This window comes from Epargyreus clarus, unplaced genomic scaffold (genome assembly GCF_041222505.1).
Source record: "Epargyreus clarus isolate Ecla_fem2 unplaced genomic scaffold, WU_Ecla_fem_2.2 ptg000024l, whole genome shotgun sequence".
Lineage (NCBI taxonomy): Eukaryota > Metazoa > Arthropoda > Insecta > Lepidoptera > Hesperiidae > Epargyreus > Epargyreus clarus.
The window spans coordinates 4989568-5004291 of record NW_027332231.1 but is presented as its reverse complement, the minus strand read 5'-3'; the positions used below and the strand labels follow the sequence as shown (position 1 = coordinate 5004291).

Below are 14724 nucleotides of genomic sequence, written 5' to 3'. Positions count from 1 at the left end.
TGGAGCGTTTTCGTACAACTCTGAACACAGAATCGCAGTTCCCTAAGACGTCAAATATCAATTTTGGACAATCAGCTGTTGCTTTGTCGGCTGTCGTTTGATTGTTATTTTGTAATTTGTTATCGTTACCTATTCAAGTTTTAAATATTTTTGTCGGTATTAGCTTATTTATATTATAGTAAGATTATAAGCTACGGTCTGTTACTCATAAATGTTAAACATTACTGTTTTCTACTAGTAAATCTAAAAACTTAAAACTCGTTATCTAACTTATTTTTCATTATAATAATAATAACTGAGGTTTTAACTAATGGCCAATTATCTATCCATAGCAGATATTTTGGTAACCAATGAAAAAGTTCCTTGTAAGTTTTTGCATGATTTGCCTAAGATGGGTGAGTAATTTAAACTTTTTTATGACAGTAGGAAACAAGCATGCAGTCCACTTCTAGGTAAAGTGACTGTCGCTCATGGACATATGTAATTGATACCCTACAATAACTACATAGGACTCGAAACCTACCTGAGGTTGGCAACTCCTGAGGACTTAAATTAGAAGTTATTTGCAAGTGTCACACAAGATATGGGAATTTTATTTATATTATAAATATCTATGTAAACAAATAAAATTTTCCAGGATTTTTGGACCCTTCAGCAACTGAAGATGATTTAAAATCAGGCACAAATGTTGACATTCCAATATGGTTAGCGGAATCTCTGCACTCTAGAAGACCACCCTTAGTCAGTGTGGATTTACCAAAGATCTACAAAGAGGCATATCGAGAAATACTAAATGCAGATGCTTGCACTATAGATATGCACAAATTGAGTCAACATTTCTATGAACTGGGCTGTTACATAGCCAAGCATGATATTAAGGGTGAAGTAGCTACAACATTAATAAATGTAAGTGAACATTATTGGAACAAACATTTTAAATAGTTGGATTATTGTAATTTTAGTAGATACAATATCTTAACTCTTGCGCCGATCCTGTTGTATGAAACTTGTGTGTACTTTAAACACATACTTTCAGTGATTGAGAGAATACCTATGTAAAATGGCATGATTTGTGATCTTGTGCTCACACTTTATACTTTGTAATTTATCCTTAAAATGGGCATATTTTTAATAAATATGCTCTTTTAACATTCTTATTTTGGTTAGACTTTCAGGCAGAGATTTAGAATGATAATGGCGGCGAGCGTATCAACAGACTCAGTGAGTGCCTTGCAGCCGCTGTCAGCCAGTGAGCGTGATAGGACAGCATCTGCTGCTGTCACAGAGAAAGCCCTCTCCGGATGGCTCAAGAGAGGTGACTGCCCATTAACCACAGCTAATATGGTGGCCAATCATAGAAAACGGAAAAGAGCAGAAATGGAAATGTTGTAACATCAATACTCCTAAGTTATAATGTTAAGCCACAAGAAAATGTACTATTTTTATATCAATGTCGTAATAAATATAAAGGGTTTTTTTTTAAACTGTCGTTTGAATATAATATAATATAACTCTTTACCTCAATTTTGTAACAACTCTCAGTATTTTTATTATAAAAAACAAGAAATATCAAATTTACAGTCAAATGTTTATTGGATTTGATAATTACAAAGACTTTACTCATTCTCTATGAATCTACATACAATCACAACATTCATTTTAAGGTGGTGATTGACTTGCAACATTATTGTTATAACTTTAGTATTGCAGCACTTCAGTATATCTGCATTATAATATGTTGTATATGTATATGGTAACCTTTAATAATACTTAAATTGCTGGTAATTATTGCAAGACCACCACCTCTATAAAACTTCTAATCTGAACAATACAAAATCCTACCATTATGAGACCAATTTATTACTGAATTTACCAGTGAAACCATGAATTTGTAACAGCCCCAAGTATACAAGCATTAAACTTGATATGTCTTCCCAAGCATGATCATCCAGTTTCTAAGGTAGCTAGCTACACATCGTTCAGTTAACAGAAATGCATTAGATCAACTTATGGGTCAGACTAGTCTTGGTTAGTTGGGTATTATAAACACTATGAAGAATAGTTTTGTTATATAAATACCTATTAATATTGCTATTAAGAGAACTTGTACTTTTACACCTTAATAGTTATCGTACATAATAACTGGGGTGTTACTATAAACATTAATTTACAATATAACTTAACTATAATAAATATTACAACTTCAGTCCTATATCAATATTTACATATTAATATTACGCTAGCATTACCTGCCTTATTTTGCCTATGAAAGATGTTACTCTACCAAAACATTGATTCACAACAAATGTTTTATATAGCTACTGCTAACAAGTCCAACATTATCAATGTACATTATCAACATCATTTTATTGTAATGATACAATACATATTATAGAAATATACATAGTTGAGGGCAGAAATATCGAGCCAGGGCCTAAATAAGTTAATATAATAAACCTAAGAATGTAATAATTTTAAATGAGCATAATATTTATAACTACAATGACAAGTGTATATGGTAATGTTAAACATATATTTTTTGTTATTACAACATTATAAATGCTTATTAGGCTGTACAAGCAAAAAACAGGAATAATTTGAAACCTTTACATCAAATTAATGCAGATTATTGTAAATAATCCTTAGGAAAATATTTGCTTTTGAAAAATGCAATGTAAGCAAAACAGTTGAATGCAGTATTATCCTTATTCTTACATACACACAACACATATTGATCATGTTAACGTCACTTTATATCTTATATATAAAACTCTTGTGTCACAATGTTAGTTACCGTATGTACAAATGTTATATGCATATTTTGTAGGTCTGAGAATCGGCTACTATCTATTTTTCACACCCCCAAGTGATACAGGTTGTTCACCCTTAACATTTTTTATTTATATGACAACACAATGTTTGACGGGTCAGCTAGTTTTACTCTAAAATAGTTGTCTATTCATCACTACACTCTTGCACTTCATCAGTGTTTTTATCACTAAAAAGCAGTTCAGATGTACACCGGTAAGGGTGTATTGATTGTTAACATCGGTCGTTCTTCACCGATGGATTGAGGTCATGGAAGTAAGCGTGGGCCATCGCGTCGTCAGCAGGCATCCTAAGAGCTGGGTTGCAAGTCAACAGACGAGCAAGAAGGTCCCGTCCGCGTGCAGGCAGTCTCGGTACAACCTGAGCGAGGCCCAGGCTTGGTTGGTAGACTGGTAGGGGTTTGTAGTCTGGTAATTGTGTCACTCCAGGCCAGGTGTCTTCATTTGGTGTACCTGAAAGAAAAAATAGCTTATTGATAATATATGTTTAGATTAAGACAGTGTTAAAAACTTTCCACCCATACCAAATGGCATCTATACCTGGTGTTCTAATTTGAGTTGTCTTTTGAAATTTATATCAGCAGAGTTTTGATGTACATTTTAAAACTAATAAGTACGACAATATAATAGTGTTACCGAGAAGTTTGAATATTCTCTTCAGTTGGTCATCAACATCGGATCCTGGGAACAATGGACGGCCGGAATTCGCCAATTCTGCAAATATGCATCCCGCAGACCACATATCAATGCTTGTAGTGTAGAGTTTAGCGCCGAACAGAACATCCGGAGGCCGATACCACAACGTGACCACCTCTGCTGAGTAACACTTAACTGGGATGCCGAAAGCTCTAGCTAAACCAAAGTCAGCTAGTTTCAACTCGCCATTTTTATTGATCAACAAATTTTGCGGCTTCAAATCACGGTGCAATACATTGTGGCTGTGGCAGAAAGCCAAGCCTCTCAGAAGCTGGTACATAAAAGATTTGACGACATCTAAATCTATTTCACCGTTTAGACTGTCGAAATATTTTTTCAAATCCTGATCGCAATGTTCGAATACGAGGGTCAACTTTTTCTCACTGTGTAATACATCGTAGAGTCGAACGATATTCTTGTGTTTTAGTTCCTTGAGAAGGCATATTTCCCGCAAAGCGGATGATGGAACGCCTTCATCATCGTCGTCTAGTCTCACCCTCTTGAGCGCTACAATTTCATGGGTTTCTTTGTTTTTCGCTTTGAAAACAGTACCGTATGTGCCTTCGCCAATTTTCTCAAGTTTCTCGTATTTCTGCATGGCGAAATTAAAACACGGCAGCTTGATTATATTATGTTTATGCGGTAAAATTAACTGGAAAATCTATTTTCCAGTCTTTTCACCTAACCTACACTGACAGAGAGTGACAGGAGCCTAGGAAAATGACATTCAACTTGCTCTGCACTTTTTGACATTGGCAAAAAAAATCACTTTGTCACTAATGTTTTTAGCAGGTAATCGTTTCCACCGAAAGACAATATAATATAACAAAGCCAAGAAAAACCTTGCGCTAAAAACAGAAACATTAAACAGATGGGTACTGAATTAATTGAATAAAATGTTAAAATGTATTACTCAATTATTACAGTTGTACTCAGTTTGGAAAGTCTTAATTAGATTTTTTCTCCAGCAAAACCTACAAAATATGGCTTATATACTATGTATGAGCTTCAATAGAATAGAAATAGAAAGAATAGAACTAAACGCAATTTAAAAACATGTTTCAAAATCCCTTCACTTTTTAGACTTTTCAGTATAAAGTATCTAATAAACTTATCATCCGTGCCTACATAAAGAAAAGTTCTAAATTGTCATAAAGCTGACAGGAGCAGTCAAGTTGTCAGACAAGTCAAGATTCAACAAATCAGAAAAAAATAATCAGAAAGTTTGATTGTCATCATCACACGCATTTTCTTGCCTTGTATTGGTATTCATCGGAATACATGGCATTTATTTACAACTATTGTGTTTAAGTTGAAAGTTTATATCGTTACATCTAACATCATTGAAGGTAAATTAAATTTGGGTTTAATTAAAATTGAAAAGATTTCCGTGGAGTGATTTAAGACAATATACCACATGCCGTATCAACAAAATCTTGATTACGTAGAGTATTGTAACGCGCAAATCACGAGGTGTAACGTTTTAGATGAGTGAAGAGGAACGCACTTTGGTGGACAAGTCTGAGAGTAGTTCCTTCGAAGACTTAGCTGCCGCCGCTGCCCACGAGATCGAGGAGGCGAAGATCGCTGAAGCTGCAGCCACAGCTAGCGAGAGGGAGAAAGAAAAGCATCCAGAAGCCCCTGCCACCGTTGACGGATGGCAAGACCTTTTAGGATCAGGAGCAATACTCAAAAAGGTCATGTATACAGTTAACACTCTGAATATTAATGCCTTTCTCTTGTACCGAATCACTATTATTTACTTTAACTTTGTGTTCACACTCCTTACTCACCTTAAGTGGCCAGATATAATGACCTTCAGGATATAATTATTTACAAATTTCTTTGTCAGATTATAAAGGTCACGTCCTCAGACAGAATTGTACCTATATTAATAAGAACAGAATACAAGAAAGAGTTGCTTAAATACATATTTAAAATGTATGTTTTAGATTTAGACTTTCATGATGACCAATGTATAAACTATTTACAAATATATTATTTAATTTATTATAAATTTTCTCGTTGTCATTCTACTTGTAGATAGTAAAGGCTGGTGATGAAGCTGATGGATCTCGGCCACAAAGGAGTGATATATGTAGAATAAGTTATGAGGTGAAAATACGTGATCATGATGCGGTATTCGAGAAAAGGGATCAGGTCAAGATATACTTGGGTGATAATGAAGTAAGAATATGTTTTTTATGTAAGGTTACAGAAGAGTTATTTTCACTAGAAAGATTTACAAAAATGTTAAATTAATTCACAAATTTCTTTGATTTAAAATATTTCTTTGTCTATTAAAAACATTCAGTCATGAAAAAATTAGATGAGTCTAGTTAATTATTTTTGAACTTTAAATTACTTTCAGAACTGCCTTTCAAGTTTCAATAGGTTTTCCCATAATAAATTTTTAATATGACCATGACCTAATTAAATTTATAATTATACTATGCATATTAATGTAGTGTTTGCTGGAGGTGTTGTCCACAGAATTAATTATAATTAATTAGTATCTCTTATTAGTCCGAAAATTAATATATTTGAGTGAGATAATTGCTCAGATTGCTTCATATTGTGAATATTTATTTATAAAATATATAATATTTGTGTTTAATGATCTGACATAATGCACTATCTAATCAGTGTAATCACTGATAATGCTATTTGCAATATTTCAACATCTATTGTTATGAGTTTGATTCACTCACCGCTTACTGATAATACATAAACAAAACCTACATTTGATATATTAAAGTTTATTGCCAAACATTGGCTTCGGTGTTGTAAAGATATGATTTATTGTAAGAATCATATTTGCAAATATATTCTCTAAAGAACTTTTATTAGGCCTTGTTTGGACTTTCGATCAAGTAGCTAGGTTTTACTGCTTTCATTACAAAATTATTAAAAATATTTGCAAAGACAATGTTGTCTAATTTTCTACATATTTGTATAACCTTGTATGTTAAGGTCATTTCTATTTTTAGACCATAATATTTGCATATTTTACCATTCAGTAAGAGGTGGCACCACATATGCTAAAACACACTATTAATTATTTCTAATTTTCTTGTTTTGTAAGGGAACCTGTATATTTTATTATAATTGCAATCAATGAGGCTTAATTATAGACTTGTAGGGCCAATATTTATTACTTGACTAACCAATCAGAAAAAAAACAGTTTCTATAATAAAAAAATATATTAAGAAAAACACTGACAACTAAAATGTGGGCAAAGTGGTCTTTGATATGATTCTTTTGATGATGAACTATTTAGGTTATAAAATTGATTTCTCCCCATTTATATTTCAGATCCTCCAAGGATTGGACTTAGCACTCAAATTGATGTACAAAGGTGAAATTTGTCTATTACAAATTGCACCCAGATTTGCATATGGAGATACTGGACTTCATCCTGGTGATAGTTTGGGTTTAATAGGGGAGGTGGATGGGCCACTGTATGAAGGTCCTGTAATAGGGCCTGAAACCTGGGTAGAGGCCAGGCTTGAGCTTCACGATTGGGCAGAAGAACCAGAACATGAGACATTACCGATTGCTGAGAGAATGGAAATTGGGTAAGATTTTGTTTTAATTTTTAGATTATATTCTTATGTAAATTAGATATTTCATAAGCTATGCTTTTGCTTTATATTTCTGTATAGGTATAGTTGTTGTTTTTCATACAACAGTCTAATTTCTTTTCATGAGATACAAATGCTACACACTTAATCATGATATGTAATCATTTAAAAATCTTATCATAATATGTATTGCTTCATTTCCAAATGTTTTGATATATCCATGATCTGATACAGCTTAGTCATTATAGGTCTGGTAAATTTGGTTGTATATTAGTGATAAAAGAACTCATGGATTGAAAAAAAGTTGTTGTGTAAATATGGGCCTTGTAAGAAATTTATGGGAAAATTATTAGATGATGTGCTTCTTAAAAGCCATATATACTATGTTATGATAAAAATCATGCAGTTATTTAAATATTACAGACAGAAAATTCAAATTATTTTTTATATGTGAGTGGATGGATAGATAGAAATTAGTGTATTTAATTATGTATGCCAAGGTTACTACTCATCCTTATCTGTTTCCTCCGTCATAGTTTGAATTGCAAACAAAACCACTTTGATATGTCGCTATAGTTTTTATGAATATGGATGACATTAAAATCCAAACACAAAGTCGAATAAGTATAAAGCAAGCTCTTTACCAACTTAGGACTTAGTTACTATTCAATAATAATCTCATGTCTCAATTTACAATTATGTTAGTTTTCTTCGTAAGCTTAAATAATTCTCATTTACATAGTAGGTATACAAATTTTATATTTCAACTTTATCATTTGGTGACTTTATTATTAAACAATTACTTAAGTAGAACAATAGATTATGTAATCTAATGATTTTTATTATAGGTACCTTTAACGTAAAATGATCACTTTATGAAGCACAAAAGTAAATCCTTAACTCATAAATAAACATGGACTATCTATACTAATATTATAAAGAGGAAAACTTTGTTTGTTTCATTGATTGTAATGAATAGGCTCAGAGACTACTGGACCGATTTTAAAAATTCTTTCACCATTCGAAAGCTACATTATCCACGAGTAACATAGGCTATATTTTATATGAAATATATTTGATAAATAGATTTTGAGGCGGTACCAAGTTTGGCGGGTCGGCTAGTATTATATAAAAGCGTAACTACTCTAGTTATTACTTTCACTTAAAACCTCGTCAGCAGACTATATGTCCATCTAATTCACGGAGATGATAAAAAGTGTCAATGTAAATATGATTATGCACTATGTAAATATGTTGATATAGAAAATTATTTACTGTAGTGAAAACCATATTTAGAATAGCAGAAACGTATAGCAAATGATGTAATATATTTGAAAGCATTTTATTACGTTCTCAGTAGAACTCATTTCAATCTCAAGTAAGACTCGTATTTCACTTAGTGTGAGTTATTGTGGTTACCGTCGTCAAGGGCGGCGGTGACCACAAAACTTCCGGTGGGCTGCATCCTCACTTGCTGTTATTTTATAGATAATAATTGCCCAAGTACGAGTCGAACTCGCACACGGAGGGTGTATCCCTAAAATATACATATATTTTTATCTTTAGTATTAATCATTGAAGCCATTGAAGTACAGGCATTGTGAGAGTTTGAACTGTATATCCATTACGGTTTAATAGACAAAGCAACGAACGTCGAAAAATAGCAGTTTCTTGTATGGTGACCCCCACATTTTTGTATTTGTTATAGCGATCACCGTTATAATTGCTTTAGAAAAAAAATCAAATATGTACCTATTACGGTTTAAGAGACAGAGCCCTGTGGCAAACGGACAGACAGCGGAGGCTTAGCAATAGGGTACCGTTTTTACCCTTTGGATACGGAACCCTACAAACGACTCCAAATCGTGACTCTAAACTCTGTATATTTCTTGTAGCACCCGTCGTCGCGCCCGCGGCAACTGGTGGTACCGCCGTGGTGAGGCGCAGTTGGCTGTGCAGTTGTACCGACGTGCGCTCGATGTACTCGATGAGAGTGAGGGCGGCATCACCGAGCCCACGCCCAGCGGTGAACTCGCGCCTACTTCTGATGATCTGCAGGTACTTGGCAATTTAGCCAGATATGAAAAGAAGAAGAAGATACCTAACTATATTTGCACGGCAAAATAAGAGGATTTTATACTTTGTCTAAACACCTATTGTACCTTATTTAGGAAATAGAGATTATGATTATGCGAAAAAAGACGTCATCATTCTCAGTATAAATGAATAACGTAGTAACAGGCGAGTATATAATACTTTGGGGATTGAAATGTCCATGAATAAGGAAGGGTTTCATTATGCATTCTGGTCAAAGGATCGCAATACAATTTAACTTAAAAGCCAATTGGTAACTTTAATTGATAACTTATTGATCCTGGCTACTATAGCTAGCTTTTATGAGACAAAAAATCCTATTAAAACATGAATTTCAATGTTAAATTCCAGGCGCTGTTAGAGGAACGCCTCCGAGTACATAACAACATGGCCGCCGCGCAATTAAAGGCTGGTGCTTATGAGGCAGCTTTGCAGGTATGTTTATGTTGTATACATAGACTTCTAAAATAAACCTTATATGTAATTTGACAAGTAATAGAAAACTGCATGAGATATAACTGAAATTGTGGCTTGAATCCATACTTGTGTACAGTAATTATTTTTGTATTTTAAGTCAATGGTGTTTTTCTCTTCCATATGTACATATGGAATTACGGAATTAGTCGTCAATCAGGCACAAACAAAGGCATATCTCGGCTTCGGTTCTGTGTGTTTGTCTCTTTATGTGTTCATGGTACTTATGATATAGAGCACTGTAGTTGCTTAGCATTCAGTTAAGTTGATAGCAAAAGATTATGTCGGAAGGATTATAAATATTCTATCTTCTATATCACCTATCTATTTTTTTTTTTATAATATTGGAGTAGCAGACGAGCATGCAGTCCACCTGATGGTAAGTGGCTACTGCCGCCCATGGACATCTGTAATCAACCCCAGATAGGATTAGATATTCCTATCTGAGGTCGGGCACAGATGCGCCGCTACCCCTGAGGACTAAGTTGGAACGCCTCAGAAAAGTCTGTCTCCCTTACCACACCCTTCAAACCGGAACACAGCAGCGCCTAACACTGCTGCTATTAGGTAAAATAGGTGTGGCGGTGGTGCCGCCGGAGTCGAACCACAAAGGGTTCTACCACCTTGAAAATTATTCTTCAATCAGGCACAAACAAATGTATATCTCGGCTTCGGTTCTGTGTGTTTGTCTCTTTCTTGTTGTTATATTTTAAAAATGCATATACCTACTAATGAAGCTACTTTCTACTATGATAAAAAATATTAAAAATAAAAATAAATACGTGGTACGGAACCCTCCGTGTGTGAGTTCGACTCGCACTTGGCCAATTATTACGTACGTTGTGTGTGCAGGCGGTGACGCGCGTGCTGTCGTGCCAGCCGCAGAACGCGAAGGCGCTGTTCCGGCAGTCGCGCATCCTGTCCGCCATGGGCCGCCCCGCCGATGCATTGCGAGCTGCGAGAGCTGCCGCCGCCGCCGCGCCGCGTAAACATACATAACTTTGTTTAATTTCACTTAACTATTGTTATTTGAATTTGATGATTCGCATGGCGGAGCCGTCACCATACCGGTTTGACGCGCAAATGGTTCCGGCTTCTATCACCGGCCAGTCAGTCGTCTGAATGATGAATTTGGGTATCTGTTCTGAGTATACCTGGAATCTATTTGATGAATTACACAATACTATAATTATGCTTTATATGACATTAATTGAAATTTAATTTCTTGAACCATAATTGATATTTTTTTAGTACAACCTAACTGGACATAAAAATAATTTATAGTAGATTTGTCAAATTTGTTTAACTAATTAATAAAAATTGGCACGGTAAATGTTTTACTTTTTGTACCTATTAGAAAGTTATTATTTAATAATTACTGTACTTTTGTTATTAAAACAATGATATTTATCATAGATTTTAATAAGATGATATGGTGACATTTTATTAAAAAAAAATGCAAAACATTATTCACTTTTTTATTTCATTATTAAAACATGAGGCCATAAAGCCATAAGGCAGGTGAGCATTAGGTAATGGAAAGCCACCACCGACACCTATAGATATTCGTAACAACAGAGAAGAAGAGCTGTTGTTAAAGATCCTCAAACTGTTATTGATCGTATTAGATTCGTATGAGCGCAGCCGTTGAATGTGTGACACGTCGCGTTCCAGAGGACGGCGGCGTGCGTCGCGAGCTGGCGCGGTGCGAACAGGCGGCCAGCCGCGACCGCTCGCTGGAGCGCCGCCTCGCGCGCCGCATGCTCGGCACCGCCGCGCCCGACCCGCCCGGCGGCAAGCCCTCGCGCACCAAGGTACACGCACTGCTAGTCCGCTCCGAATACATGAATCGCGTCGCCATAGCAAATTGTAGATATTAGTGGGATGAAGACAGCTCGGGACCCCCCGGCACGCTCTCGCCACCGGTACATAGCGCAGTGTCCCCTTAAGCCGTCTCCACATTCTCGCGAGAAAAAACCCGATTCGTATCGGCTCCACATTCTCGTTTCTCGTGCTTTTCTCGCGTTCTCGCGACATTCTCGCGAGAATGTGGAGCGGGCTTTACTGTTGCTACGGAGTATATGCTTGTGTTCAACCGCATTGGCTCTCTAACTACACCTGCGCGCAACAACTTCAGAGTGGACTAGAAGCTTGACGCGGACTTTTAACACGAACACACGACAACTAGAAATTTAGAACGCAGTTAAAATTTGTAAAATTATTAATTATTAAAATTGAGTTAAAGGCACACTACAACATTATATTTACGTCCTAGTTTCACTTTCTGGACCCTACCTGCTTAAAAATACCAATAACCATTTTCCATTGACCTCCCACTAAACGATAAATCAATAATAATAAATTTAGAAAATAGTTCTTACAAATACTATTTACTCTTACTAAAACTTTCTTAGATTAGCACATATAGACACATATAGACAAACAAATAAATCTATGCAACGAAGTTACAGGGAGTCAAAAATGGGCCGAATTGCTTCGAGAAAAGAATGTTACGGCCGTGCTTTTTTTGGCTCGACTTGACGGAGGCACTACCGTGCCTCAAGATAATATTAGCGTAGTGTACAAAGCAAGAGTTCCGGGTTCGATCCTCAGCATGATGAATTGAGACTTCTGTTGTGGATCTGGCTAGAATGAATTAATGCTGCTGGTCTGAATGAATCATATCTATCCTATATGAGGCTATGAGGGAAAATACTTTTTCAATTTAGAAACAAAATTGGAAGAGGAGGCCTCGGTTCTGACTGTAAATAAGTTGAAAGGTTAAATATATTTGATCCAGATATTGGTGTGGGGCTCCCTGCTGCTAAGCCTGCTGGTGGGCGTGGCCAGCGTGCTCGTGTACCGTTACAAAGTGCAATCGCACTGATACCCCACTACACTACTTTCTCAACCCGAAGTAAGTACTAATAAAATATATTTACATTTACATACGACAGTTATTTTTAACTGTGCACTTGTTAACAGTTATTGGAGCTGGAAAATGACATTATGTAATTTAAAAAAAAGTTGAAAATTTAATTAATAAAATGTTAATAGGAATATATTTAATAATTGATGAAGCCAGCTATAATTACTATTCCTCCAAAAACACATAAGATTAAACCTAGAAACATACAGTATACATTTTTAAAGTATTTATGTAATGAACAATTCAGTTTTATTAAAACTTTCGATCACTCTACTGTTGTTTAGTTTACATAAAACTTTGGCCTCTGTAATTGAGATTTAACGATGATTTACTTGAACCACAATCGGGAGTGAAGTTGTAAATTAAATTTGAATTCATGTTTTCCAGGAAAATATATCTTCAACCAGTGCTACGGTGCGCGACAGCTATTTCTCCTCACGAAGGACTCTTCAAGACTACTAATTTCGAATTTCGTAAGCATTTGTAAATCCGGGCCTCTTTCGTACTTGTCGGGCACTTATTTACTATTTTTAATGATATTTACAAGACGTGATAATGTTGACGGACCTCGATCGTTTGCAAGTAGTAGGTATAAAAGTATTCAATGTTTACCTCAACTGTACTTCCATTTATTATGTTGGTTTGATGACATATTTAATCTGAGATAGATATGGTATGTTTGGCAATACGTGGAGATATTGTTTCTGATATGACACTTAGATATTATTACTGCAAAAATTAACTATCTTTTTCTTTTCTTCTTAAGTTTTTCTTTTTCTTTGGTCTCAATTTTAATTCACACTGTTTCTTAAATAAAGCATGTGACTTTTATACATAAAATGTGTCTAAGAATTACACCAATTCGGCTTTTAATTCTTCGGAACTTCTAACTTGTCATGTCATAAATAAAATTATGGAACTCTATAAATACAGCGGCTGTTAATGATATTGTTAACATTTTATTATATTACAATACGAAATTGCGTAATACATTTTAACGAATTATTTTATTACTGACATTATGTGACAACGCTGTTTGCATGCTAGATTTAAAATCTTTTAATATCTTTAGCTTTTCATATATTACTATATCTATCTCAAATTAAATTGAATGCTATTTTTTGATTTGCCTTTTAACTTGTAGTCTTGACTACCGACACGACTATCTTAGTATTTCAATGTAACTAAAACATCAAATTGTTGAGAAAAACGTAATTAAACTAATTTGCTAGAGGCAATTTATCGTGTCAAATACATAATCGTATTGTATCTTTTAAATATTCTTAATAAAAAATTGGAAAATTAAATAAAAAAAAGTTTATCAGTAGACAATATTTGTAACTATTTTATTGTATAAAGGGGTAGGTTAGGATAATGTAGGAGTAAAACTGAAGATCAGCCTTGTATTATAGTTTATTTTATGTTACCTAAATTAATATTGTTATCATACTATTATTTATGTATGTTATTTTTGTAAAAAATTCTTCGTAGTAGGCAGTGCCAAAATTGGGTTAAAAGTTTAAATATTTCTTTGAATCGTAAATCAAATAATATATTGTCGTTTTCGATACAGGCATTTACAAGTCCAATGTCATAGTAAAATTGTTGTATTCAATTATCTATAACATCCTATAACTATTGTAATAGAGTATATCAATCATCATAGAAAGATACATATTTTTGGAAACTTTTGTAGCTTAAGATCGAAAATTTTATTTTACGACTTGCATTCCAAGAAATTGAATCTGTACTATTTTTGTTATATGTTTGAAAATTATTGGTGCTTCTCCTTTATTTTGTAGAGTAAGTTAAGAACTAGATGTGAAACTTTCCGAAATCGCATTTATTTTTTTAGCGATTGTTTGTACACAGTAATCACATACGTTTTAATTAGACCTGGTCTACGTAACTGAGCAAATAAATAAAACAAATTATTATTATTTTCAATATTATCGTAGTTCATAAAGTTTTAGACGACTAGTAATCGTAAATGCGAAACGGTTAGTTATTTTATGTGGATATTGATTTGGTGTAGGCCTTAATCTGTGTATTAAAATATTAAAAATATGGTACGATGGTACAGTCAAAACTATTATTTTATTTTTGTTCCTATCTCTC

The 14724-nt window shown here is 34.3% G+C and overlaps 3 protein-coding genes across 3 annotated transcripts; 2 read left to right on the top strand and 1 right to left on the bottom strand.

The window, feature by feature from the left end:
• Nucleotides 1–76: 76 nt before the first annotated feature.
• Nucleotides 77–1478, top strand: LOC140752235 (DNA replication complex GINS protein PSF3). The gene is made up of 3 exons (XM_073086453.1): nt 77–395; nt 638–906; nt 1168–1478. Exons 1-3 carry the CDS (start codon nt 311–313, stop codon nt 1390–1392), a joined length of 579 nt encoding a protein of 192 aa, XP_072942554.1. The 5' UTR covers nt 77–310; the 3' UTR covers nt 1393–1478.
• Nucleotides 1479–1569: 91 nt separating this feature from the next.
• On the bottom strand, nt 1570–4373 carry Cdk5 (Cyclin-dependent kinase 5). Its single transcript, XM_073086452.1, has 2 exons — nt 3465–4373; nt 1570–3281 (listed from the first exon to the last, which is right to left on the bottom strand). The coding sequence occupies exons 1-2, from the start codon at nt 4120–4122 to the stop codon at nt 3043–3045; spliced, it is 897 nt and encodes a 298-aa protein (XP_072942553.1). The 5' UTR covers nt 4123–4373; the 3' UTR covers nt 1570–3042.
• Nucleotides 4374–4685: 312 nt separating this feature from the next.
• Nucleotides 4686–14695, top strand: LOC140752233 (peptidyl-prolyl cis-trans isomerase FKBP8). Its single transcript, XM_073086451.1, has 10 exons — nt 4686–4873; nt 5012–5221; nt 5568–5711; nt 6841–7103; nt 9005–9167; nt 9555–9638; nt 10530–10662; nt 11352–11491; nt 12478–12594; nt 12994–14695. Exons 2-9 carry the CDS (start codon nt 5012–5014, stop codon nt 12562–12564), a joined length of 1224 nt encoding a protein of 407 aa, XP_072942552.1. The 5' UTR covers nt 4686–4873; the 3' UTR covers nt 12565–12594; nt 12994–14695.
• Nucleotides 14696–14724: the final 29 nt, after the last annotated feature.

Coding starts and splice junctions, on each gene's coding strand:
- LOC140752235 (XM_073086453.1), top strand. CDS start 311: ATGGCCAATTATCTATCCATAGCAGATATTTTGGTAACCAATGAAAAA. Junction 396..637: donor GCATGATTTGCCTAAGATGG/GTGAGTAATTTA, acceptor AAAATTTTCCAG/GATTTTTGGACCCTTCAGCA. Junction 907..1,167: donor TAGCTACAACATTAATAAAT/GTAAGTGAACAT, acceptor TATTTTGGTTAG/ACTTTCAGGCAGAGATTTAG.
- Cdk5 (XM_073086452.1), bottom strand. CDS start 4,122: ATGCAGAAATACGAGAAACTTGAGAAAATTGGCGAAGGCACATACGGT. Junction 3,282..3,464: donor GAGAATATTCAAACTTCTCG/GTAACACTATTA, acceptor TTTTTCTTTCAG/GTACACCAAATGAAGACACC.
- LOC140752233 (XM_073086451.1), top strand. CDS start 5,012: ATGAGTGAAGAGGAACGCACTTTGGTGGACAAGTCTGAGAGTAGTTCC. Junction 5,222..5,567: donor CAGGAGCAATACTCAAAAAG/GTCATGTATACA, acceptor TTCTACTTGTAG/ATAGTAAAGGCTGGTGATGA. Junction 10,663..11,351: donor TGCCGCCGCCGCCGCGCCGC/GTAAACATACAT, acceptor GTCGCGTTCCAG/AGGACGGCGGCGTGCGTCGC.